The sequence below is a fragment of the Mytilus edulis genome, chromosome 13, assembly GCF_963676685.1.
Source record: "Mytilus edulis chromosome 13, xbMytEdul2.2, whole genome shotgun sequence".
Classification (NCBI taxonomy): domain Eukaryota; kingdom Metazoa; phylum Mollusca; class Bivalvia; order Mytilida; family Mytilidae; genus Mytilus; species Mytilus edulis.
In genome coordinates, this window is record NC_092356.1 from 53,706,936 (window position 1) to 53,733,410 (window position 26,475).

General features: G+C 32.9%; 3 protein-coding genes across 3 annotated transcripts; 1 reads left to right on the top strand and 2 right to left on the bottom strand.

The window, feature by feature from the left end:
• Positions 1-1,791: 1,791 nt before the first annotated feature.
• Positions 1,792-7,541, bottom strand: LOC139501148 (glutathione S-transferase 1-like). Its single transcript, XM_071290142.1, has 6 exons — positions 7,403-7,541; positions 5,948-6,090; positions 5,498-5,590; positions 4,765-4,880; positions 3,279-3,389; positions 1,792-2,022 (listed from the first exon to the last, which is right to left on the bottom strand). Exons 1-6 carry the CDS (start codon positions 7,417-7,419, stop codon positions 1,858-1,860), a joined length of 645 nt encoding a protein of 214 aa, XP_071146243.1. The 5' UTR covers positions 7,420-7,541; the 3' UTR covers positions 1,792-1,857.
• Positions 7,542-12,478: 4,937 nt separating this feature from the next.
• On the bottom strand, positions 12,479-17,484 carry LOC139500399 (uncharacterized). The gene is made up of 4 exons (XM_071289140.1): positions 17,316-17,484; positions 14,280-14,374; positions 13,696-13,782; positions 12,479-12,699 (listed from the first exon to the last, which is right to left on the bottom strand). Exons 1-4 carry the CDS (start codon positions 17,482-17,484, stop codon positions 12,682-12,684), a joined length of 369 nt encoding a protein of 122 aa, XP_071145241.1. The 3' UTR covers positions 12,479-12,681.
• A 1,403-nt stretch (positions 17,485-18,887) lies between these two features.
• LOC139500400 (calcium-responsive transcription factor-like) lies at positions 18,888-24,839 on the top strand. Its single transcript, XM_071289141.1, has 5 exons — positions 18,888-19,144; positions 20,453-20,596; positions 21,302-21,453; positions 23,694-23,822; positions 24,705-24,839. The coding sequence occupies exons 2-5, from the start codon at positions 20,470-20,472 to the stop codon at positions 24,837-24,839; spliced, it is 543 nt and encodes a 180-aa protein (XP_071145242.1). The 5' UTR covers positions 18,888-19,144; positions 20,453-20,469.
• Positions 24,840-26,475: the final 1,636 nt, after the last annotated feature.

Consider the following 26,475-nt stretch of genomic DNA (forward strand, 5'->3'; position numbering starts at 1 on the left):
TAAATAATCAATTGACCCTATATCATATATCTACATCTGAACGCAAAGATAGGTGTATTGATTCAACTTTGCATTTTTATAAGCTTTTGCATGAAGTATGTCTTATGCTTATGACGAAACGAGCTGATGACTCATAATTGGTCCCAATAAGGATGCCGACCTTTTCTGACAAAGATGTCTACCAACAAACATGATCATGTTAATAACAAATCTAGACTTCTTCAGTTTCACTTCAAATACTTTTTTGTAAACACCTCTGACGTAAATGAAAATTGAAACTCTTTTTCGTGATGCTAATTTAAAAAATTAATAACAATAATAATGATATCTTAACTCTTTACCCACTACGACAGTCGTCAGATCAATCACTTAATTATCTTCTGTGATTCAGAATTGAAATCATCACTTCTCACAAAACTATGCTTTATTATTTTTATTCAGGCGGAATGAACGGTGGTGAAGGAGGAGGAGAGGAAGGTGGTGAAGGAGGAGAGAGATGTATATTTTATGATGAAACCTTACATTGTTTTTGATTGGACATACGAAACCTTACATTGTTTCTGATTGGACATACGAAGCCTAACATTGTTTCTGATTGAACAAACAAAACCTTACATTGTTTCTGATTGAACATACGAAATCTTACATTCTTTCTGAATTGACATATGAAACTCACGGAACTATGACACCACATCTTCTTATTTTCATATGAACAAATTACTGTGTAAAAAAATTGTGTTTTTCTTGAATGTATTAATGAACAAACTTAAACCATTTAATGAATAAACGTATTAGCATATGCATACATTAAAATGAGATGCTTCTCTTCTACATGCATATGCTATATCAATATATAAATAGCACATATTAAATGCATTTATTCAGGATTAGCTTGCAAAAAGGGCCATATATTCTGTCGTCACAGTATACAGCTATTCTAATTTTACATGTATAATAAATAGTGTACAATGTCTCATTGGTGTTAGCTCAACGTCTTTTTATGCTTGTAACAGCTATCATTCGATATATATCAAATGTACGAGATAAGTGATTGAGAAACAAAGCAATACATTTTTAAAGAATATTTAAAAATCAGAACCAGTGATGTTTTGCTTATTTTTCCTGTTCCTGAATATTTTTCATAAGGAAATTGAATGTTACTTTCCCAGATAACCTTTTTAACGAGACAAACCAAAAAACAAACAAATCATATTATGTCAAAAACAAACGCGACCGTGTATCGACGAAATATGCGTTGCTTGCTATGCCCATGATGATAAAAACTGCGTTGTCTGTTGCTTCACGATTTAGTATGCTAACAAAAGCAAAATATTGCACCTGTTTTAGAATAATAGGATATGTTCCCAGAAAAAAACCAATTACACTTCAGAATCCGATATGAACCTTTATGTTCAAATGTAGCACAAAACATATGTCTAAGATCGATTATGAAACGAGTCAAATAATAATACTCATTGATCTATCATGACTTGTATTTATATTTGTAAGATGAGGTACAATGTAACACCTACTGATAACAATGCTGGTATATCAAATCAAAGAAACAGTAATTTACCGGTGTTCAAATCTCATAAATCTGTAAGGAAAACAAACCACAGGGACTCACGTTATAATAGAGTGATACTGCGTCTCTTGCTATGCATGCATCACCCGCCATCGGAATCAACACTCAGACAAAATGTCTCAATCGGCAAAAGAACATATTTGGTAAAATAAAGATATCACGACAAATAAAACATCATTTCACACATTATAAAAAGCTTAGGAAAAAAACGTGTGTATCAATTTTAATTATGCTGATTTAGAAATCGTTAGAAATGAAAGTTAATAAATACATTAAATCGGTGTTTTCGGCCGACTTGCCACATATTTTGCAATACTGCTTATAATACCAATCTTTGTATTAAGATCTCGTATTCTGGTGTATTCGTCTAGGGCTGTAGGTGAAAGATTTGTAAGAGTCTCCAGGCAGTTGAAAATGCTTAAATCTGCTACAGATAACTGAAACGTAAAAGTATAAGCATTATTGATTTGTAACTGTTTTGTAGCAAAAAAATTAAGACATGTTAACAGAAAATATTATCAAGTACAAGAAAAGATACATCACGAAAAATAGTCTGTACTATGTTAGCTGTCTGCTTTTTAAATTTATTCTGTGATCTTTTGATTTCATCGTCTACATCTTGTATTGAACGGACATGTGCAACGTTTCTTCTTAAATTAAAAAAAATCGAGACAGTTTCCCTTATAATGTAATCTCAATCTTTGTGCCTTTTGTAAAATTACAACTTAGATGAACCGAAAACTTAATAATGTAGTACAGATTTGGGTCAGTGTAACACTTATCAATTCAAAATATTAAAAAGTTGTCAATTTTAATTACTTAAAAATTTCTGAAATTTTGAAATTTTCACCAAATAGTTAATGTCAAAATTCTCAATTACTTTTTTATATTTGATAGTTTAGATATTTGATCCCTAAACTTAACGTGCAGTTTTGGTTATTTCGCTTTTTGAAAGTTTGATTTTTAAAATTTTTGATTAACATATCAAAAAAAAGAAAAGGGGCGAATAGAGGAGTACCTGTAAACTGCGGAACAGAATAAAAGCGAAACGTAACGAATACTTCAGAACTATTTGATTTTCCAAGCGGCCATCATTTAGGAGTTCATTTTTTTGTAACAGTGCATACTGATGAACTCGCAGTCAGCCAACTAGTATGGAAGGGTTGGGTATGTATATATTTCTACAGAATGTTAAGCAATAAAATGGCTCAATATACACGTGTATTTTTTTTTTTTTTTTTTTTTGCTTAACAACTTCTTACAATCTACAATCATGTCGGCAGATGCAATCATTGAATGTACATTTTGAACGATCATCTTTAAGCTTTAATCAACTATTTCTAAATTGTTGGCCTTCTTATAATCACCTTTGATCGATGGTAGTTATAGAAAGGCGCTTCGGACGCATGCAATTTTTAGACCTTTGTTTTCATTTTATATCGATTGCATGACGATCATATATTGTACATAGATACGAAGATGTGGTATACGTGCTAATGAGACAACTCTCCAAAGTACGGTCTTCAACACGGAGCCTTGGCTCACACCGAACAGCAAATCTATAAACGGCCTCAGTATGGTGAATTCACGCTTAGCTGTTGTATTAGTTTTATTACCAAGGTTTTCAAGAATACTTAAAACATAAAAGTATTCAATTTGTTATAAGAATAATTGATTATAGTGATATACATACTTTTCCTCCTACAATGTATCCGCTCTTTGTTTTATTCTCATTCATGGTCTTCTCAATGTATGCCATTATGGGGGCAAGTTTCGTATCCAGAATATCTTTCACAGCAGTAGCCTACAATACGTTGAAAAATATATGAATCTATATATTATCTTTTAATTACTTGTTTTCAAAATAAACATTTTTAAAAATCTGTATGTGGCATACTGCGACGAGCATTGAGAATGTGTAGATTTTTTTAAATTTCCTTGACCAAAAAGGACATGCATAATACCGCAGTCCAACTAGGACACGATCGCATTACGATCTGTGAAAAAAATGAATATTTTGACGATCGTAGTGCGATCGTGCAGGTCGCAGTAGGGTCGTAGTGCGGTTGTGGTGAGGTCTTCATGATCGTGATGAGTGTGGTCAACTTTGAACATGTTAAAACAATCGTGGTGTGGTCGTGTCGAAATCAGGTCGTAGTAGAAGCGTAGTTAGAGCGCAGTAAGGTCGTGGTAAGATTTTATAGTGATTACACACTTTTTTCCTTATACCGCAGTCCCACTATAGGCCACGATCGCACCACGATCTGTGAAAAAAATGCAAATTTTGATGATCGTACTAGTACGATCGTGTAGATCGCAGTAAGGTTGTATCACGGTCGTGGTGAGGTCTTCAAGATCGTGATTAGCCTGCATGGCAAACTTTGAACATGTTCAAAACAATCGTGGTGCGGTCGTGGCGAAATCATGTCGTAGTAGAAGCGTAGTGAGAGCGCACAAAGATCGTAGTAAGATCGCAAAGGTCGCTGTACCATCGAAGCGAGAGCGTAGCGAAAGCGTGATTCTATTCGGAGAGACTGCGCTACGATCTCACAGCGACGTTTTTACGACCTCACTACGACCATCATGTTCTCACCGCGATTCTAGCACGCCCTTGTCGTCCTCATCACGCTCTTCTTATGACCTGACTACGTTCATACTACGACCATCATTCTCATTGTCATTTTCACATAAAATATATATATAAAAAAAAGCTCCCTAGATTTTGTTGGTCTGTATGTAATTATCCATTTGCTCTAACGGCTCAACCGTGCTTCTCGTTTTATGAACGTAGTATAATCGGGGTAAGAACGTGCTACAATCGCAGTAGAAGCGTGGTAAGATCGTGTTGCAATCGAAAAAATCGTAATTAGGACGTAGTAGCATCGTGAAAGCAACGAAAATTTACATTTTCATGCCGTTCATACCGCGACCTCACCACGATCTGAATTTATTTTAGATCGTATGAGCGTGGTGCGATCGTGGTCTTGTGGGACTGGGGCTTTACTTATTGTCTTGTCTACATTGTTCGTTTTTGTGAAACCAGTTTGATTTTGTTTTTCCTTACTTATTTTGCATAATTGAATTAAACAAATTAAGCTTATGATGGTTTTCTTATATGTTCTATTTTTAAATGCAAGTGTAAAGTGTCACACACTTAAGTTTGGGGAATAAGATTATACCTTTGCTTCCTCTTCTGGGATAAAGAACGTTCCAGAAAGCTGCACTGCAAAGTCTGTTATCGTCGTCATTACTTCATCAATCTTACATCGTTCAAGGTCAGAACTACCAAGCAGACCTATATCAAAATTAAATGACTTTTTTGTCACTTTTTTAATCATTCAAAATAAGTTAAGTTATTGTGAAAGTCTTTACGAACATGTATAATAAAATACATTCATAAAAATATTGGAAGTACAAAAAATTATTGCACTGACGTAAATTGTAGTTATATAATTCAATCGCATTTATACAAAGAATCGTCTTAAATCAATTGAAGAACATTTTTACATGCGTTAAATAAGTCAATCTTTCTGTCGATGAGCTAATTATTAGTTCTTGAAATGCACCACTTCGAATGTTGCTTAGTCTTTTAGTTTTCTATTTTGCGTCTTGTGTACTATTTTTTTTTCTGCTGATTTTTTTTGGCGTTGTCAGTTTATTTTCTATCTATGAGTTTGAATGTCCCTCTGCATCTTTAGCCTCTCTTTGACATTGTGTCGCATGCTAGCTCAAAATGTCCAAAACTATCCTGTGTAAAGTTAAAAAGTGTATACAGTTCATTTGTTTTTGAAAAAAAATGTGTCAACCAAATAACTAGATGCGATGAAGGCTTAGTAAAATAGTTCCATTTTGAAAATGATATGATTACACCTTCGTTTAAAAAGGTTATACGGACATACATAAGTGACATACCAAATTGTCCTGCAAGAAATCTGTCGATCACCAGTTTTTGTGTCAATTCATTTCCATTTATGGTTAAAACAGGTAAAAATCCTAGGGGAGTCTCTGGAAAAAAATGAAACTAAATTATTTCTTCTCTTATGTGTCTCTTTAATTTGAATCAATGTGCCTGTATTCATAAACCAGAGTAAGTGTGGTAGATTAATATTTGCTGGTTTCAATCAGCTAGTTGCTTTTAATATTGGGTTTTATCGTATTATACATGTAGCTACTCCGTTGATATATATACATGTATATTACGCGTTATAACATTCAGTTATAAGATGAGTTTGTTCATTCATTTATTATTCAGTGTTTCATTGTTTGTTGTTCTTTATATCAAAAGGGGTTTTCCATTCAGAGAAATATTACAGCCACATAAATAAATACAATATATTTTCGGTTTTGACGGAGACAACTTACTTGGTTTTAATTCTGGCCAATCAGCTTGTTCAATGCGGATATCTTCATATTTGACACCAGCAACGGCAAAACATAAACGAGCTACTTCTCCTCTTCCTCTCGCATTGAAGTAGGTCAATTTATAATTGTAAGAAGCATTTTTACTGGAAAAAAAAACAATCCATCGAGATCACAGACAGACGAAGACGATATCATTTATTTTTTCATACTGAATAGGAGAAAGAAAAGACACAAATAAGAAACGACATTTGAATTAGCTGTCACGTACAATGTACATTTGACTAACTTTAATTCTTTCAAATTTGCAAAAGTGTAATGGCTACTTGCAAATCTGATGCAGAGTGTCGGACTCTCAGACTAGCTAAATTGCCTATTTACTGATGCCTACTTCCTGTTACATCTGACGATTTATTTGATATCAGTCCACTATAGGACAATTTCCCGCGTAAAAGTGTATGCTACAGCTAATTTGTTCGGTTGGAAATTGTCAAATGTATGTTTGTTAAGGTATACCCTGATTCACTTGAAGGCTAAAAACGAATCTAAGCTTATCGGTAAAGGTACTTCTTGACATTAATCATCTTATCATGTTTATGTAATTTATACGTGTTTCTCGTTTCTCGTTTTTATATAGATTAGATCGTTGGATTTTTCGTTTGAATGGTTTTACACTAGTAATTTTGGGGCCCTTTATAGCTTGCTGTTCGGTGTGAGCCAAGGCTCCGTGTTGAAGGCCGTATCTTGACCTATAATCGTTTACTTTTATAAATTGTTACTTGAATGGATAGTTGTCTCATTGGCACTTATACCACATCTTCCTATATCTATTGACATTATCTATTTTTTCAATTATTTCAATATTTGTGAAATTAATGGAAATTTATTAAGACGGTTGACTTAATCGACAGGTAATACTGATATAGGAGATCCAGGTAATATAATGCAATCTATCAATCAGTACTATTATTTTTTCTTCAACCAGTACTCTCTATCTCTCAGTACTTTTTACAACACACAATTTAAACAACGAGAGCCACATTATAAAGAATAATGACAGACCATACAGCGATGTTATATAATACAAATACCATGTGACTACTAGTATCATGAGTATACTAAACTACAGTATCGCTTCAATATTAGTTCATAAACAGCCGGTAAATTATCAGGAGCAGATCCAGCATTTTGTAGAGGAGGGCGGGGTGGCTGTAAAACTAATCCCCCCCCCCCCCCCGCCGCTCTCCAAAAAAAAAAGAAATGCAATTCGCATTTGATATCTTTATGTATTCGTATCATTGTTTCTTAAACTTTGAACAAAATGTAAATATGTAAAAGCTACGCGATATAGAATATTGTTAACTGTAAATACATATATAAATGAGAGGAAAAACATATTCATGTCAAAATTGTAAACATAATTGTATTGAAATCAATAAATCTAAAATTTGAATTTACCTTCCACCGGACCCCATAATGAAGATGGCTAACTTAAAAGGTCAGTTACGATTATCATCTTAGTGAAGTGGGTATTTAACAGCATTACTTTTTATCGTCGTATCTTGTGTTATGGTTACCAGTTCCTGACTAATAGGCAGAAGGCGTATTGATCTATTTATTAACCAGTTAATGTTAATTGTCCTCAATCTTGACTTATAAATTGTTTTAGATAACCAATATCTGTTTTACAGCAGATGCAAACGTTTGGTAAATGAGGCATCTAAAAATAAAGCATATCGATTCGAATTGTTTTTTATTTTTTATAATTGTTTTAACTTAAAACATTTTCTATTTTAACATTTTAATTGTCCCTAATATTGACTCCCGAAATATTATAATAATTATCTTTAAGCCTTTATCCTTGAGAAGTACGAAAATGTTGAATAGTTCGATTGTCTACCTTTGATTTTACATTTATCTTGACTTGTATTTAGAAATTGACAATTATGGACGGTTGAAAACAGAAACTTTGAGACAAAAAAGATGATTTCAGCTCCCATATTGGGAACTTTCCATTTTTATGTAACAACATATTCCTGCAGCGTCTGCATACGAAGTTTATATCTCCCAGTTGATACAATATTCGAAGACCCATTCATTGGTGGTCTTCAGCTGTTGTCTGCTCTTTGGTCGGGTTGTTGTCTCTTTGACACATCCCCCATTTCCATTCTCAATTTTATTATTGAATTACCTATGGTGATTTCCTTGATAAAGGGCTGCTGCTCACATGGAAAGCTAATACAAAAAAAGATTTCCAGTTGTTGAAGTTGAAATTCTCCCTTTGTAGATATTACGGACGTACGTCATCACAAGTTGGTTGACCGTTAACTGATCTTAAATGGAATATCTGTTTCACAGATGATAACGGATAAGTTCCAATTGTCGTAACTACAATCGCGTTCCCTTTTCCCCTCAATAATGACCTACCAAATCAGTCTTAGTACCAGGAATTGTAATAACATGAGCAACACCACGCGTGTATATAGTCCGTCGGAAGGGGACGATAAATTGCTGAACTGTGTTAAAAGAGAGCCATATATCTTGCACGATAAAGACACTCTTGTAGCTTTCGAAAAGGAGCAGGCTAATGCCGCTACAAAGCAGCACTCGCACCCGGAAAGTGGAAAGGGCTTAATATAAGTTTCAAAACTTGTTTCCAAATCCACTATAAATAGATATGTTTAAACTGACACCACGGGTGCCCAATTTGGAACTTGATCTGCTTACCCTTCTGAGAGACCTCTGTGAACCAGATTTGGTGAGGTTGGTGTTGCTTAGTTTTTTCTATGTTGTGTTTTGTATACTGCTGTCTGTCTGTTTTTAGTTTGAATGTCCATAGTGTATATTTTACCCCTCGTTTATCGATAATACAGAACATTCCTCAAAGAACAAATTGTATACTTCTCCATTATATAAAAACCCAGTAAATACAGACTTAGCATACAAACTACAAATCTAACCAGCTTAAGTTTATTTTTCACTGATGCACGGTTTATGAAGTAAGATATACAAATACACAAAGTTTAGGTCTGAGAGTACATGCAGTTACTGAAAGTTAGTTCGAAGCGAATAACAACCATTAAAAGAATACTAGCATTTAAGACAAAAATAATTATCAAGACACCTCCAATAACCAATGGATTTAGTGGTGGCGTCTTGTTAGTAGCTGGACTGTTTTACGTTGTGTTTCAGTTTTAAAAAAATGGCATAGACATAAAAGCAGTTTGTTCACGCGTTAAACTGTTATTTTATTTTGTCAATTTTTTTTAATGTTAAAAGACGTGTTTGTTGAATTATCACCATCACATTACATTGAATTCGTTAGATTATTTAAAAATCCCATATAGATAATACAATTGAAATGTTTTGCAGGGTGTAACGTACATTGTACCTTGAGATATTTATTTTAAAACGTATCACTATAAGAACATAAAACACATCAATCAATTGTCATTTGTGTTTTCAAATGTTAGACTAATGTTGTATTTTCAATCAACACTTTTTTTATGGTCACAAGATCTAACATGTAAAAAAAATCAATTAGTAAGCCAGTATTCTTCTGAATTTTAAGAATCAATCACAAAAGTTCCTGATATATGATCCGACAGTGAAAGGTACAAAATGTATAAATCAACACAGCAACACCATGGAAAAAAAAAAAAAAAAAAAAAACAGTCAACAGTGTACAAAACACAACCTAGAAAGCACAAGACATATTTCATACACATACAAAAAAAACAGCAGAAGTTTAATTTTTAACTATACGTCGGTTACATCAGACGTGAATATAGATAGTAATGTAATACTCCCTTAACTTGAAACTGTGAATCGTCGAAGTTTAGATATGTTCCCTATGACCATGTCATTACAGGGGACCTCAATATCGTCCAGGACAGAGAGGTTAAAAACTTTTTGAAAAAAGGACCTAAATATCGTCCTCCATCTAAAATAGATTGGAAAGAGTGTCGTCAAGTCACTAAAGATGATCTTTCCTCGTTTTGTAAAAAAAGGTGTAAACGGGGAAAATCTGATAAAAAATCTCTTGATTCTTATTTAAATAAATGTATGAATGTGGTAGATACATGTAAGAGAATATCACATTTTGAAAATAATTTAGAAGTAAATAATAGAGTACATAATACACCTATTTCCAGAATAAGAAATAAACTTCAAATACTTTCAAAACGGTTTGTGTCTGTACCGGCCGACAAACCAGCCAACAATGTGGTGGTGGTAAGCCGTAAATACTACACGGACGTTCTTAAGAATGAAATTTTAAATTCATCTACATTCAGAGAGTCATATAGTAAACAAGCATATCACAACCACATCAAAGCTTAAGGCTTCTTCTGAACATTTGTAGGTCCCTACTATGCATTGGCTACCTAAACTACACAAAAAAAACATTTAAATATCGTTTCATCTCGGCCTCTAGTAAGTGTTCTGCAACTAATGTTTCAGTGCTCTTAACTAGTTCATTAACTACTATTAAAGAGCTTATCATAAACTATTGTAATAAAATATATGAACATAGTGGTATGAACCATTTTTGAAGTGTAAACAATTCTTTGGATGTTTTAGATAAATTACGTGCTTTTGATGGTCCTTTTGATTCTGTTAATAGTTTTGATTCTTCTACTCTTTACACTACACTTCCACACTATCTTATTAAACAAAAGTTTTCCTATCTAATTAAATGGTCGTTTGGTAAAGCTGAATGTAGATATATTTGCTGCAACTCATTTAAAGCTTTCTTCCCTCATGAGAAAGGTAAATATGCTAGATATACTTACTGGAAGTGATGAGATGATTGAAGCTGTTAATTTTCTCCTTGATAATATTTATGTACGTTTCCGCAACAAAGTTTATCGACAGGTTGTAGGTATCCCCATGGGCACTAAATGTGCCCCTTTAATAGCAGACTTGTTTTGTACTGTTACGAATCACAGTTCATGACTAAACTCAGTAAAGACCCTTCGAATTTGCATTTAATTGATAAATTCAACAACACTTACCGTTATCTTGATGATATTTTTTCGTTAAATAATCAAGAATTTTCTCAATATACTGCAGAAATTCACCCCAAGGAACTTACTTTAAATAAATCCAATTTATTCGGTAATAACTGTCCTTTCCTGGATTTAGATATTTCGGTTTTAAACGGGAAACTCCACACTAAAATTTACGACAAAAGACGATTTTTCGTTCCCTATTGTTAATTTTTCATTTCTAGTTGGTGATGTTCCTTTGGCACCATCTTACGGTGTTTATATTTCACAACTTGTTCGCTATGCCCGTGTCTGTTGTGACGTTTTTGATTTTAACGAACGCAACCTATGTATTCCTGGTAAATTATCAAACCAGGGATACAACCTTTTAATTACTAGATTTTTCCATAGATATAATAAAGATTTGGTTTTGAAGTTTGCTTGTACCTGTAGAAAACTTATTTCAAACGGGATAGCACATCCTCATTTTTACGGAAATGTTGTTAACCGTGCCAGGAAATTTAGAAATGATCCATGTAAACTTGTCGCTCCTTTAAATAATCTTATTCTAAACGGTTACCTATTCAACACTGTAATAAGATCATTGAATATTGGTTTTATTGGTATAAAGATTGATTTTGTTATCAGTAAATTAAAAGCTAACTAAATATTACTAGTATGTTATATGCATATACATATTCATGGACCTACAAATCCATTGGATGTTGGATGTGTACGGATTAATAGTTTAGTCTTAGTTGCATGATTTTTTTATTAGTTGTTAGTGGCTTTGAACTAGCTGTCAGATAACTGCGAGTACTCTCATATCTGTTCATTGTGTCTTTTTGTGTCGGGATGTATAAGTAAGCACTTGTATTTTTGTCCATCTGATGAGTTAAGCCTTTTTCAACTGATTTTTATAGTTCGTTCTTATGTTGTACTGTTATACCACTGTCACAGGTTAGGGAGAGGGTTGGGATCCCGCAAACATGTTTAACCCCTCCACATTATTCAAGTATGTGCCTGTTCCAAGTCAGGAGCCTGTAATTCAGTGGTTGTCGTTTGTTTATGTCTTACATATTTGTTTTTCGTTCATTTTTTTTTACATAAATAAGGCCGTTAGTTTTCTAGTTTGAATTGTTTTACATTGTCTTATCGGGGCCTTTTATAGCTGACTATGCGGTATGGGCTTTGCTCATTGGTGGAGGCCGTACGGTGACCTATAGTTGTTAATGTTTGTGTCATTTTGGTCTTTTGTGGATAGTTGTCTCATTGGTAATCATACCACATCTTCTTTTTTATATTACAACATGAACCTGAGAAATAACCTATTCACTTATGATTAATTAAAGTCATTGCATAATTTTCTTTTGTCATTTCGATGCCTTTTATATATCTGACTATGTGGCACGAGATTTACGCATTGTTGAAGGCAAATTTATGATGACCTATAATTGTTAATGTCTGTGTCATTTGGTCTCTAGTGAAGATTTGTCTCAATATAAACAACCAGAAAGCATAGATAAAAACACACGTTTGCTGTTTTTATTTTCGTTACATACAGGACATAGTATTCAAAGTCCTTCAAAGTTTTGACGGACAGTACGTAAAACAGTATCACTATCGCCAATCTGTTTTACAGTGGTGTGGACCTTGTGCACAGTATAGTCTAAATTTTCCAACCAATAATCAGACTATACCGATTCAATGTCTGCAAAGTCGAGAAGTTACTTTGAAATGGCTGGAAACTCAAGTGTTGTTGATAACCTACAACAGGCAAAACCTAGTTTAAAATAATGTCATTTTTGTTTAATTTGTTGTATTTTGAATAACTACCAATCAGACATTAAAGGTCAGGAGCCTATATTGTTCAGTGGTTGTCGTTTGTTGGTGTGGTTCATAAGTGTTTGTCGTTTTTTTATTTAGATTAAACCGTTGGTGGGGTTTTTTTTCGGTTTTACACTAGTAAGTTTTTTGGGTCTTTAAAAGATTGCTGTGCGGTGTGAGACAATGCACCGTGTTGAAGGTCGTACTTGGACCTACATTTGTTTACTTTTACACATTGTGACTTGGATAGAGAGTAGACTATATAGCTACTAGTCTTAAATTTGCCCTCATATCACATCTTCTTATTTCTAATAATTACCTTAATCATTTTTTTAACTTTTATGTATCAAATGCTTTTATTCTTTATTGCTTATTTTGCTGACCGATTGTTCCTTTTCGAGGAAATTTGCTTGACATATTTTATTATTGTAGTGAATAAAGGGAAAAGTAGTTTAAGTCCCACGAGACAGCAATTAGTAAGTATTGAATGTCTTCTTGGAATCATTCGCCTATCTTTTTTTGTGTGGTTTACAACAAAATGTACAGTGTGATTAACAAATGTACTTTTGACTGTCGGCCTCTTTAATAAATAGTGATAGTAAATTGTTTTGTGTCAAATAATGTCGTTCGTTTTCTCGTTTAAACTGTTTCATATTTTGCATGTCATGGTCTTTTATATCCGACTATTCGGTATGTTTTTTTTTAATTTCTTGTTGTTGAAAGCAGTACGGTGGCCTAAAATTGCTTCCATCCACTTCATTTGAAGTCTGATGGATAGGTGTCTCATTTTTGACTCTACCATATCTCCTTATTTCTCTATTTATTACTTAAACTATTATATCTTTAAAACCAAAATGACTTGATATGACCAATGCTCCTAATTTGTTAATATTTTTGTAAACGTTGCTGTTGCATTCACATTTGTTTTTTATATACCTTATCGACATTGGTGTACTTCTGTTCGGATTCTGGAAATGCCATTCTGAAGTTCTTTTGCTGTAATTTATCAGTGTGAGCCTCAAACTACAAAGATATCGTATTGAATACTACAGAAAACGCTTTGGTTCGATGCATTGTTATTTCTAATGGTTTTGGTTACTTAACAACCGAACCAGCCATTCAGTTTGTAATATACTTCATTCAAATGTACATGATTCATCTATGGGTGGTAATAGGTTTGTTGTGACATTTTGAATGTTTAAAAATGTTTATCCTGAATTCGAGTGCCGTTTAAATATCTAAATCTGATTTTTGCCCAATTGAACTTCCGACCAGAGGATAATTTTCTTTCTTCAATTGACTACATTAACAATATCAAAGAGTCAATATCTTAATGTACCAAAAAGGGGGTAACTGAAATAAATTATTAAAAATTAATGACTTCTGTTCGTTTCAAACCAAGCATAACTTTACGAAAAGTACCAAAATAAAAGAGAAAAAAAAAGAAAATATAAAAATGAAATAAAACAACATTAATTTAATCAATTGTCATACATACATTAAATTATGTGAAAACTTACAACACCATTGCTGTCTTCTATTCCATTAAGCTCTATATACTGTATCTGTGACTTTGGTTTGATGGGAAAGTCAATCAGTGGTGGTCTATATCTGACTACAATTTTATTTTATTTATTACATAGCTTTTATATAGCGCCTATCTAATAAACATAATACTCTAAGCGCTTAACATATAAAATTGAAGGAAAATATATATCACAATGCATACAATAATAGCAATTATATATATATGAACATAAGAATAAAACAGAAATTAAATAGAATAATGATGGAAATTAAGAGCATTGACAGGGGAAATATATATCACAATGAATACCATAAAACATATTAAATATAACAGTCAATAAAAGAATAATGATGAAAATTATAAGTATTTACATTCCAGTAAAACACAATGAAAAGATAAATAAAACTGTCTATTCAATAAAATCGTCAAAACTAAAAATTTAAATAAGTTAAAAATAAAAAAAAAAAAAAAAAAAAAAAGATCCTATCACTTAAACTTTTTAGAATAATAATAAATTATCACATTTCTTACACATCACAGTACGCCAGTCTAAAAATATGTGTCTTCAAACCTTTTTTAAAACGAGGAAGCGATTGTTCTCTCCGTAAATGAATTGGTAGGTCATTCCACAATGTAGCTCGAGCTCGGTCGAATCGTCTTTCACCGTATGTTTTAGTGCGGACATCTCTTGGATTCGTTATGAGTCCTTCATTTTCTGACCGGAGTGTTCTAATAGGAGCGTATGGTACAATCAGTTCTTTCAAATATTTAGGTGCTTTATCGTGTAATGCCTTAAAAACGTAAAGTAAAAGTTTAAAATGTGATCGGTATTTCACGGGGAGCCAATGTAGCTGCATCAGAACAGGTGTTATAGAGTCAAACTTCCTTTTTCTTGTGATAAGTCTAGCTGCTGTGTTTTGAACGCGTTGTAGTCTTGCTATAGTGGAAGAGTTAACATTATATAGCAAAGCGTTCCCATAGTCTAATCTGGAGGTGACAAGAGAGCAGACTAGTGTCTTACACGCATTTTCGGTGATATACGATCTAATGTTTCCGATGGTTCGAATCTGGTGGTAACATGATTTTGAGACGGCTGTTACCTGCTGTTCCATACTCAAGGTCTTATCAAAGAACACTCCTAGATTCCTAACGCAGTTCGCATCACTTAAAATAGTGCCATCGAAGGGTAGCTCATACTTGGATAACTGTTTGACTCGATGTTTCGGAGCAAAGACGATGAGCTCTGTTTTGTCCTGATTTAGTTTCAGCATATTTGATGTCATCCAATCGCTTATCTCTGACAAACACGCTTTCAAACGGTCGGATAGATCGTCCCAATCACCTTCCGGTTTAATCACTTGATATGCCTGAGTGTCGTCGGCATACGAGTGGTAAAGCATTTTATGTCGCCTGCATATTTCACCAACAGGTTTCGAGTACATGCAGTATACCTTTGGTCCTAGAACAGAGCCTTGAGGCACACCATATTGAAGACGTAGATCGTCAGATTGTTTGGTGCCAATGGCAACTCGCTGAGTTCTATCTTTCAAGTAAGACTCGATCCACGATAAGGCGCTATCAGAGACTCCGAAAGAATAGTTCAGACGTTCTAGTAAAATTTTGTGGTCAATAACATCAAATGCGGCCGAAAGATCGAGCATCAGAAGTACAACACAACTGTTTTTGTCCAGTGCAGAAACTATATCGTGGTGAACACGTAGAAGAGCTGTTTCTGTAGAATGACGAGCTCGGTATGCAGATTGCAAATTTTCGTGCAGATTATTCGATTCTATGTGGTGATCAAGCCGAGAGGAAACAACTTTTTCCGAGACCTTCGACAAAAACGGAAGGTTTGACACTGGACGGTAGTTTTTTAACACTTCATGATCTAGACTAGGTTTCATACAAGGAGTATAAAACAGGGAGTTATACTGTTTATTAAATAATTATGAACTATGAACAATAAACAAAAACGTTTAAAATTTCTTTCAACATAACGGGCATATTATTTTATTGTTTCACAATCTGGTTAGATACAGTGCATGTGTCTAACAATGTTTAAGCCTTGTAAAATTGAATTATTGTTGATTGATTAACGTCCAGCAATCTAATTAAACGCGGGTTTCGTTAGATCTCCCACGCGACATATCAGAAAACGGGAGCGATAAAGTCCAGTCATGTGGCAACTATTTATTGCACGTTTAGGACGAAAATGAAGATAGAAATAGATACATAAAGTAGTAATAATAAAGGCTGTGCGGGATGTGATTCGGGAAAATTTTGCATGCCTCTTGAAAAGAGGGTATATTGGATGGGTCACCATTGGAACCCTCAAAGAGTTCTTGAAAGGGTTCCTATCGTCCAAATGGCGTACAAAATGTAGCACACCATTTAAACGAGGCATCGGATTTAACATCCAGTCTGATCGGAGGTGACTGCTATCTTATACATCTCACATAGCCAAAGCGGATGTTCCCATTTTGTCAAGGGGTTTGCTGTCGATCAGAGGAAGATCTAAGTTACTATATTTATATTCCGGATCGCAAGTCATCCCTGGGCTTGTTAGATAGTAGGCTAGCATTCAGGTTCAAGTTCAAGTTCAAACCCACATCATTTCTATTCCAATACATCATCAATTACAGCTAGACTTAAATTTGTGAACCATAAAAGTATTAGGATAGCTTTAAATTTGTCGTGACATTGTGAAACATGTAAATTATCTTGAAAAATCGTCTTCAATTCTCAATTTCTAGATGCTTGACTCCAGAGTCATGATCGATGCTATAGCGTATATTTTGAACTCCTCTTAGGATTTTTGTCTGTGTCGTTTGATTGCTGCCTCGTTGGTGTTTGTCCTACCAAACTATATACTAGTATTCGAAAATATTCTATGTGAAATAGTGAATGGAACTGGGAAGTGTGTCAAAGAGTCAACCCGACCAAAGAGCAAAAAATGGTTCTTCAACACAGCAAGAAAATCCCCCACCGGACGTCCAGCGAAATGGATGACACACTAGGCTATACTTACATATGATGATCTGAACACAGCCAGCATTAATTAGAGCTATATTTGGTTTGGCAGCAAAGAGCAATGACTCGGTGACCTTCACTTTTATTTTAATATCATGTTTTGTATTGTTGTGAACTGTAATGGAACCTTCACTGGCCTCTGTATGTGGTGCTTCAAAAATAATCATGGCAATAAAAACATTAGTATCACAGGGACTAGTTAGCAGTTTAAAATTTTGTTTATCAATGTTTTTTAAATCTATTTTTCACATTTCCTGTCTATTAGTGATTGTATTGCATTATTCACGGTTTTATCGTTGGCATCACTATTTCTTTTTCACTAGGATTTTTCAGGTAATGGATAGGGATAGTAAATTGCACATTGCTAGAAAACAAAGAAATATTGATGCTAACGGTAAAAACGTTTATAATGTAATACAAATAGACAGATAAAATAAAAATAAAACATTTAAAAAACATTGATAAACAAAAGTTTAATCTGCTAACCGAGTCCCTGTGAATTATTATACATAAATAATGTATTCTAATTTAAAGTTTGAGGTTGGTCTTTTTCAAGGAAAAAGTAAAATCACAAAAATACTGAACTTAGAGGAAAATCAATTCGGAAAGTCCATAATCACATGGCAAAATCAAATAACAAAACGCATAAAAAACGAATGGACAAGAACTGTCATATTCCTGACTTGGTACAGGCATTTCAAATGTAGAAAATGGTGGATTAAACCTGGTTCTATAGTGCTAACCCTCTCACTTTAATTTGATGACAGTTTCATTAAATTCCGTAATATTTACATTGATGCGTTAACTAGTTAATTACATTACTCGATTGAATGATTTTGAAGTTTATGGTTCAACGTATTTTGTAATTTATAATAGAAATATATCATAATGACATACAATAGAACAATATCATACTGACGGGATCTTTTATAGTACAGAGTCACGTTAAAAGATAAAAGAACCAAAGAAATACAAAAAAGTCGCATATAAAAAACACGCGTACGCCACCAAATAATGAAAGACAATACAAACACATTGACGAGATGTATAAGTACCGATCCACGTCAGACGGGATATCACATAAAACCATTCATATGACAATTTGAGGCTTATAACAATAAGAATAACTGTAGTAAAATAATTTTGATAAATTTGTTAGCTAGAACAAGAACAAAAATCCTTACCGGACATAGGTATAATTTTGGCAGGTTCAAAACAAACACTCATTTCAAAAAATATTTAACTAAAAAATGTGTGAGGTTTAAGGTATTTCAATAGTATTAAGAAGCTTTTGTGTTTAGTTTAAAATTAACAGATTAATAATTTATATAAACCATTCGGATTGTGTTTAAAATTTTTCCCAAAACAAAAGCGATAAGAATTGAACAATCTTTTGTTGTTAAATGAGATTTAAACAGTAATTATAGACTTTATACCTACATGTGCTGCTCCTTGTAATAATGTTAAACTAGAACAAATAATGTAATTATAAACATTAATATTACATTAAGCTATTTTTAGACTATGTCATAAAGATGTCATCCAATATATATGTGTGCATTACGGTTGGTGTTGGAAGGGATAGCGTAGAAGTAGATATGAATATTCATGTGCACTCGGAAGTTCTCTTAACGGAAGTAAATATGGGTCGTGCTAAAACAAGTAAACAAAATAGAAAAACGCACGCGCACATGCACGTGGTGACATCTATGAGAAGAAAGACTATATATTACAGATTACTTATGATTACAATTATTATATTTAGCATGATTGAACAAAGCTAATAACATTTAAAATATATAGATTCTAACTGGGTACGATGATGAGGTAAGTTACGTTAATAGAACACAGGAGTTTGGAATTTCGAGAGAAGCTCTACTGTGATAATCGACTTTAGGCAGCAACCATTTGATTTTCTGGGGGGGGCTATGGTTTTTTTTTCTGTACAAACTTTTTTTTTCGCCTGTGGCGAAAAACAATCTATTTTTTTCGCGACAAGTTGAAAACAATTTTTTTCTTTCAATTTTAGCATTACATATAGTGGTAGCTGAGGGTGAAACAAACATTTTTTTTTTCTCAGAATCAAAAACAAATTATTTTTTTCTCCAAAAACTGGAAACAAACTTTTTTTTCCAAAAAAAACCATAGCCCCCCCCCCAGAAAATCAAATGGTTGCTGCCTTATATTTTTACCCCCTTATTGATAGGATTTCAAACTCCTGTTGTTAGACATTTACAAGAAGTTCAGGTCACAGTAGTATAATTGAACGGACTTTTGTTAATTTAAAGATAAATTAATAGATCAGCTCTAGTGTGAGATGATTTCCAAATGTTTTCAAATATCAATGTTATGTAAGTTTAACAATGTTTAATAGCCAAAACCATGACAGGAAGTTAATGATTGGACCTATTGTCATGAAGCTTTTTACTTTCTCTTTCATCCTTTTTCAAATTTTTAAAACATGGCCAGAAATTTTTAACATGCATGTATTTAAGAATTGACGTATTTACACTTGTATGCAAATTTGTCCGCCATTACATAAAATCACACAGGTTCCCGTAAACTTTGATATCATAATTCAAAACATTTGATGTTACAACTAAAATGTGATTGTTGCATGACGTGAAAAGGTTATTCGGAGGTGATATAAGGTCATTCGGAGGCAATATACAGCTTAATACCAATAGTGTAAACAGGTTTATTGAATGCTTCTATTTGGTAATTCATTGGGGTGTAAAAGTGTTGACAGTCCTAAGCGCTTCATTCTAAAAATGTGCGCACGGTCAACACTGTTACAACCCTATGAAGTTACAAAAAGAAGCATTCAATAATATAATTACATTTTTTAGCTATAATCATGAAAACACGAATTTTATAATAGTTTTATTTAATTCATCTAGCACTTTATCGTGGGATCACATGTTATCCTGAACGAAAAGGAATAACATGTGATGTGCAGTTAGCCAATTAGAGTAAAGTATTATAATGAAACATACATCTATTAACGTAATTATTAAATGGTAAAAGACTCCTTGAATCAATGTTACCTTGACATCATTTTTAAAAAAAAGTCTTTGTTTGCAACTTTTACCTGATGTACATGAAGATATGTATATAATATTTTTTTAATTTCAGGTCTAAAATTAAATAAAATGTCTACCATTAACTTAAAATATCATCCAGATATTGAATCTGCTTATGCTGCAATTAGAAAGTATGAACTGGAGACCACTTCTAAGTACATATTATACTACAGAGAAGCTGGTTTCAATCAGAAAGGTAACTGTTTTGTCCCCTGCCACACAATGGCAGGAAATATATTTAATATTTTTAAAGCTTTTTTTTTTCATCCTGCTAAATACAACAATACTCATATATAGACCTTAACTTATTTGTAAAGTTCACAGCAGTAAGAAACATTGAGTTATGGCAGAGTTATCTTCTTTCCTTTCATCATGTTCATACAGCAGGCTTGTTCTTATTGGTTTTGTAAATCCATTTAACAACAGAAAAAAGATATTGTGTTAAATTCTTTGATAATTACAAGTAAATTATAATTTTGATATCTATACTTAACAGATAAATCATGTTATTAAAGGAGGGATATTTGCAAAAAATACCATTCAAGAGAATGTTAATTTTCACGAGTCGTAAGGCGAGGGAAATTCATTCTCAAGACTAGTAGTTAACGTTAAAAAACACATTGATGATTGTGACATTACAAACGTCCAGTCAGATAGAGTATTTTTTGGCAAACAACACGGCATAGAGGGTAAAAAAGGCTTATCCTTTTTGCTTATACCTAGGCGGCGTTAAAAAATGAAAAAAATTCTTTTGATAACAGTAAATTGGTGAAAAATACACTGGCTATCAACCAATCAAAACCAAGGATTCTTACATAAGGTGTAATTAAGTCCAAAATTATATACCGGTAACGTGCGCTGGCAATATTGCATGTGCTTACAGGTTCAGTTTCTCTTGTAGACTTGGATAATTTGGACAAGAAAAAAATTTGGTGGGATAACCATATCCCCTTTGATGGTATTCCGTATTGCCTTTTGGGGTCTGAAGTGTGGGACTGTCATCACGGGCCAGACAGACACGTGAATGATAAAAAGAAACTTGTTGCCAAAAAGGTATTTCAAAATTTTCTTTTTAGCAATAAAAATAAGAAATTTATTTATTAACTTGAAAGACATTGTACATTTTACAGATTGATGTGTTAAATACAAACTAAATATATATGTACTTTTAATGTCTTCAATAGTTAATATATTTTAATAGTTTTGTTTAGAATTAGTTTAATTTATAATACTCCTATCTCTTACATAGGTTTGGTAGATTCAAGGAAGTACATTGTGCAACCTTTGTACACTGGGTCCTATAAACAAGGTGATAGGTTGTGCTGCTGGAATAAGTCACCTTTTTAAGCTTGTAAATATTTGAATAGGGCGGTAAAACTATCAGAAATATTATTCAATAAAGTTCCCACAACTGCGTCAGTAATCTTTCTTGGTCAGTGTTTTATCAACCAATTTTCTCACATTTGACACTTTGTTATTCCTCTTTTACATAACATTACACACCAATAGAAACCCAAATAATATTGGAAAAGAGATATAGGAAGATGTGTTGTGAGTGCCAATGAGACAACTCTCCATCCAAATAACAATTTATAAAAAAGTAAACCATTATAGGTCAATGTACGACCTTCAACATGGAGCCTTGGCTCACACCGAACAACAAGCTAAAAAGGACCCCAAAATTACTAGTGTAAAACCATTCAAACGGAAAAACCAACGGTCTAATCTCTATAAAAAAATGAGAAACAAGAAACATGTATATATTACATAAACAAATGACAACAACTGTACATCAGATTCCTGACTTAGGACAGGTGCAAACATTTGCAGTGGGAATTAAAAGTTTTAATGGATCCAAACCTTCTCCCTTTTTGTCGAGCCTTCGATTTTTGTCGAAAAAGCGAGACTAAGCGATCCTACATTCTGTCGGCGGCGGCCACAAATATTCACTCTGTGGTTAAAGTTTTTGAAATTTTAATAACTTTCTTAAACTATACTGGATTACTTCCAAACGTGGACAGAAGCTTGTTTATGATCACAAGATAGTATCCAGAAATTAATTTTGTAAAAATAAATTCCATTTTTTCCGTATTTTACTTATAAATGGACTTAGTTTTTCTGCGGGTAAAAATTACATTCACTCTGTGGTTAAAGTTTTTAAAATTTCCATTACTTTCTTAAACTCATTATAAACTATCCTGGGTTTGTACCAAACATGGACAGAAGCTTGTTTATGATCATAAGAAAATATACAGAAGTAAATTTTGTAAAAAAATAAATCCATTTTTTCCATATTTTACTATTAAATGGACGTAGATTTTCTGCCAAGAAACAACACATTCACTCTGTGGTTAAATTTTAAAAAAAATTAATAACTTTCTTATACTACTTTTAATTTGTACCAAAGTTAGATAGAAGCTTGTTTATGATCAAAGCTAGTATTTAGATGGAAATTTTGTTAATATTTTGTACATGTGTATGTGTATTTTACTTATAAATGGATTTAGTTTTTTTTTCCAGTTAACATTACATACAGGCTGCAGTTAAAGTTTTTAAACATTTATTAGATTCATAAACTATCCTGGATTTTTACCAAACTTGGTCAGAAGCTTCTTACAATCAAAAGATAGTATCAAGAATAATATTTTTAATTTTTTTCCCCTCATTTTTGTTGAGCCTGTGTTTTTCAGCAAAAGTAGGCGAGACACTGGGTTCCGCGGAACCCTTACAAATTTTGCTGAAACAATAGCATAACATCACAACATAGAAAAACACATGATAAAATATCAATTGGCAGACTTAACTCAATCAAAAAACATAAATTAATACATAATAGGTATACATTTTTTAAATTTAAATTTTATGAAAAGGGTGGGGTAACAGAAACCCAATGACACCCCCTTTCAATTAAGTATTGAAGTACGTGCATCTTAAAAAATATGTACATTTTGTTTATCATTTAAATTTAAATCAGTACCCTCATAACCTTTTAATACTAAGGAGTCAATGAATTAAATTTAGTATTTTATAAGTTGTTATATGTGAAACACCTATAATTAATTGTGATACATAAAATTGAGAATGGAAATGGGGAATGTGTCAAAGAGACAAAAACCTGACCATAGAGCAGACAACAGCTGAAGGCCACCAATGGGTCTTCAATGTAGGGAGAAACTCCCGCACCTGGAGGTTTCCTTCATCTGGCCCTTAACAAATATGTATACTAGTTAAGTGATAATATAGATGATACATGCATGGATGTTGTATGTGCATTTTTTCCATTTTTTTTACAGGATGAGATGGAAGAAGAACATCCATACACCAAAAATTCAAAGAAAAGGTTTTTAGTTCAGAGTAGCAAGAAGATGGACTGCAAGTCACAGATCACTCTAAAAGCTGTTGTTAAGTTTCCTGACTTTAAGGTAAACTATTCTTTTTCTTTCTTAAAGTAACTATATTCCTTAAATGGAAGATACCTAAAGTGTTACCAGGAAATGGTTGTTTATGTTGCTTAAAATTGTTATAACACTCAATTCATGGTATCCTGATGAACATGGAAAATTATAGTATGAGCATGCATTTTGTACTTAAGACACATATCCTTTTTATGCCCTAGGCCTAAATCAATATATTGTTTGTTTCCCCAATCCCGACCCTGCCAATCCAGGTGTGGGTAGGTAGGTAGGGAAATAATTTTATATTCCCAAAAAGCTTGAACATTATAGCACGATCCTGCAAGCCAGAAAATCCAAAATGAATAAAATAATATTGACTTAGTTTTGAAAATTATATTTTATGAGTAGCACCAATTTTGCAGGGTCGGTCGGGTTTGGGGAAACAAACAATATTTTATTTTAGGCCCCACCTACAATAGTAGAGAGGCATTATTTTTTCTGGTCTGTGTTTGTGCGTCCGTCTGTCCCGCTTCAGGTTAAAGTTTTTTGGTCGAGGTAGTTTTTGATGAAGCTGAAGTCCAATCAACTTGAAAACCTAGTACACATGTGCCTTATGGTATGATTATTCTAATTTAAATACCATTTGATTTTTTACCCTATTTCACGGTCTATTGAACATGGAAAATGATAGTTCAAGTGGGGCATCCGTGCACATTCTTGTTCTTCATCTTCTTTTCCAATACATAGAATTACAGGTGGGGATATAATTAGTACTACAAGTAGAGTTTACTTTGTAGTAACTTTGAAAAGTACCTGTATAGCAATAATGTCCATTGTCCTATTATGACAAAAAATGTTTATAGTTATTATTCATTTATATGAATATAAAAAACTGATCCAATGTTACAGATTGATGGCCTTGATAGCACTTACAGGAGAAAAAAATGTGCATCCAACCTTAGAGCAGCCAATTTCAATCATGTAAAGAAAGATGTGAAGATTGTCTTAATTCTTCCTGATGCCAAATCTCATCAGAATTGGTGAAGTAATGCATATATTTATCATCTTAATACAGTGCATACAAATAATGTAAAAATGTTTATAAAGTCATTGTTAATTTTGAAATTAGTGTGTTCATTTATTAATATGAATCCATGACAACTTAAAAAAATGTGAAATATAATTAAAGCAATTACTAAAAAAAATATTACAGCTGAAATGATCACTGCAGATTTTAATAACTACAAATTTTGCAATAATTTACAGTTCTAAGTACAATTAATTTGTGTGCATTCTTTAATTTCTTTCCTACGATCTGATTTCTTCGGTCATTCTTTTTTTGTCATACGTAGGTTCAGATGTGCAGTTTCATATTTACGCAAATACCCCTCAAGAACATGATATATCTGTTTAATTACACCGAATGTTAATGTTGAAACGCATTGATGATCGTGACTTTACAAACGTCCAGTAGGATAGAGTATTTTTTGGCAAATACCATGGCAGAGAGGGTATAAAAGGCAAATCTTTTTGTCAAATACCCTGGGGGCGTTAAAAAATGAACGATATTCGTTTGATAACAGTGAATTGGTGAAAAATACACTGGGTATCAACCAATCAAAACCCAGGATTCTTACATAAGGTGTAATTATTCTTATAATTTATATAAAAGTATCATTTAAAAACCTTCTATTCTTTTTTGTGCAGAAATTTTCAGAGGAGAGTATAGAGAATTTCTTTGATAAAATATCAATCCTTGATGTAAGAGATTGCTGGCTCTCTTTGGTTGACACGTTCATGGAAATTAAAGAAAATCTTCCTTTCAATCCTGAAGATGTGAAAGGAAAGTTCCTGAATGCAGAAGAAAACTATTTTCGATGGGAGAGTTTGGTGATGGGTAATTTATCAATTTCCAATTATTTTTATGACAAGTTTGTAATTAAAATTAAAATTAGAATTTGATAATAAATTGCTGTATAAGAAGTGCTCTTTCTGAATTTACCTTCATCAGGTACACTTACACCACAAAACAATATAGCCAACAAGAATATGTCCATAGTACACGGATGCCCCACTCGTACTATCATTTTCTATGTTCAGTGGACCGTGAAAATTGGGGTCAAAACTTTAATTTGGAATTAAAATTAGAAAAATCATATCATGGGGAACATGTGTACTAAGTTTCAAGTTGATTGGACTTCAACTTCTTCAAAAACTACCTTGACCAAAAACTTTAACTTGAAGCGAACGGACACACAGACGGATGAACGAATGGAGGCACAGACCAGAAAACATAATGCCTCTCTACTATCGTAGGTTGGGCATAAAAACTTAGGATGCTAATATTTACTCATGATTTAAAGGTTAATATTGGTATAAGACTGATGAAAACAGGGATTAGTTGTAATTGAGGACAGTGTGGGTTTTTTCTTCATAAATTAATGTTAATACATTTATCGTTGAACATGGTATGTTTTTTTCATGAACATTTGCAATTTGCAGTGCCAATAACTACACTATTGAAATGTTGTTTCTTTAAAATATGTGATGAAAAGTTATATTTATTAGCTATGAAAAAAAATTGTTTTAATGTTAATTGTAATTGATATATAAGTATTTGAAATTTATATGGAATACTCAAAATACCTTTTTATTATTTCTTTACTAGATACATAGAGAA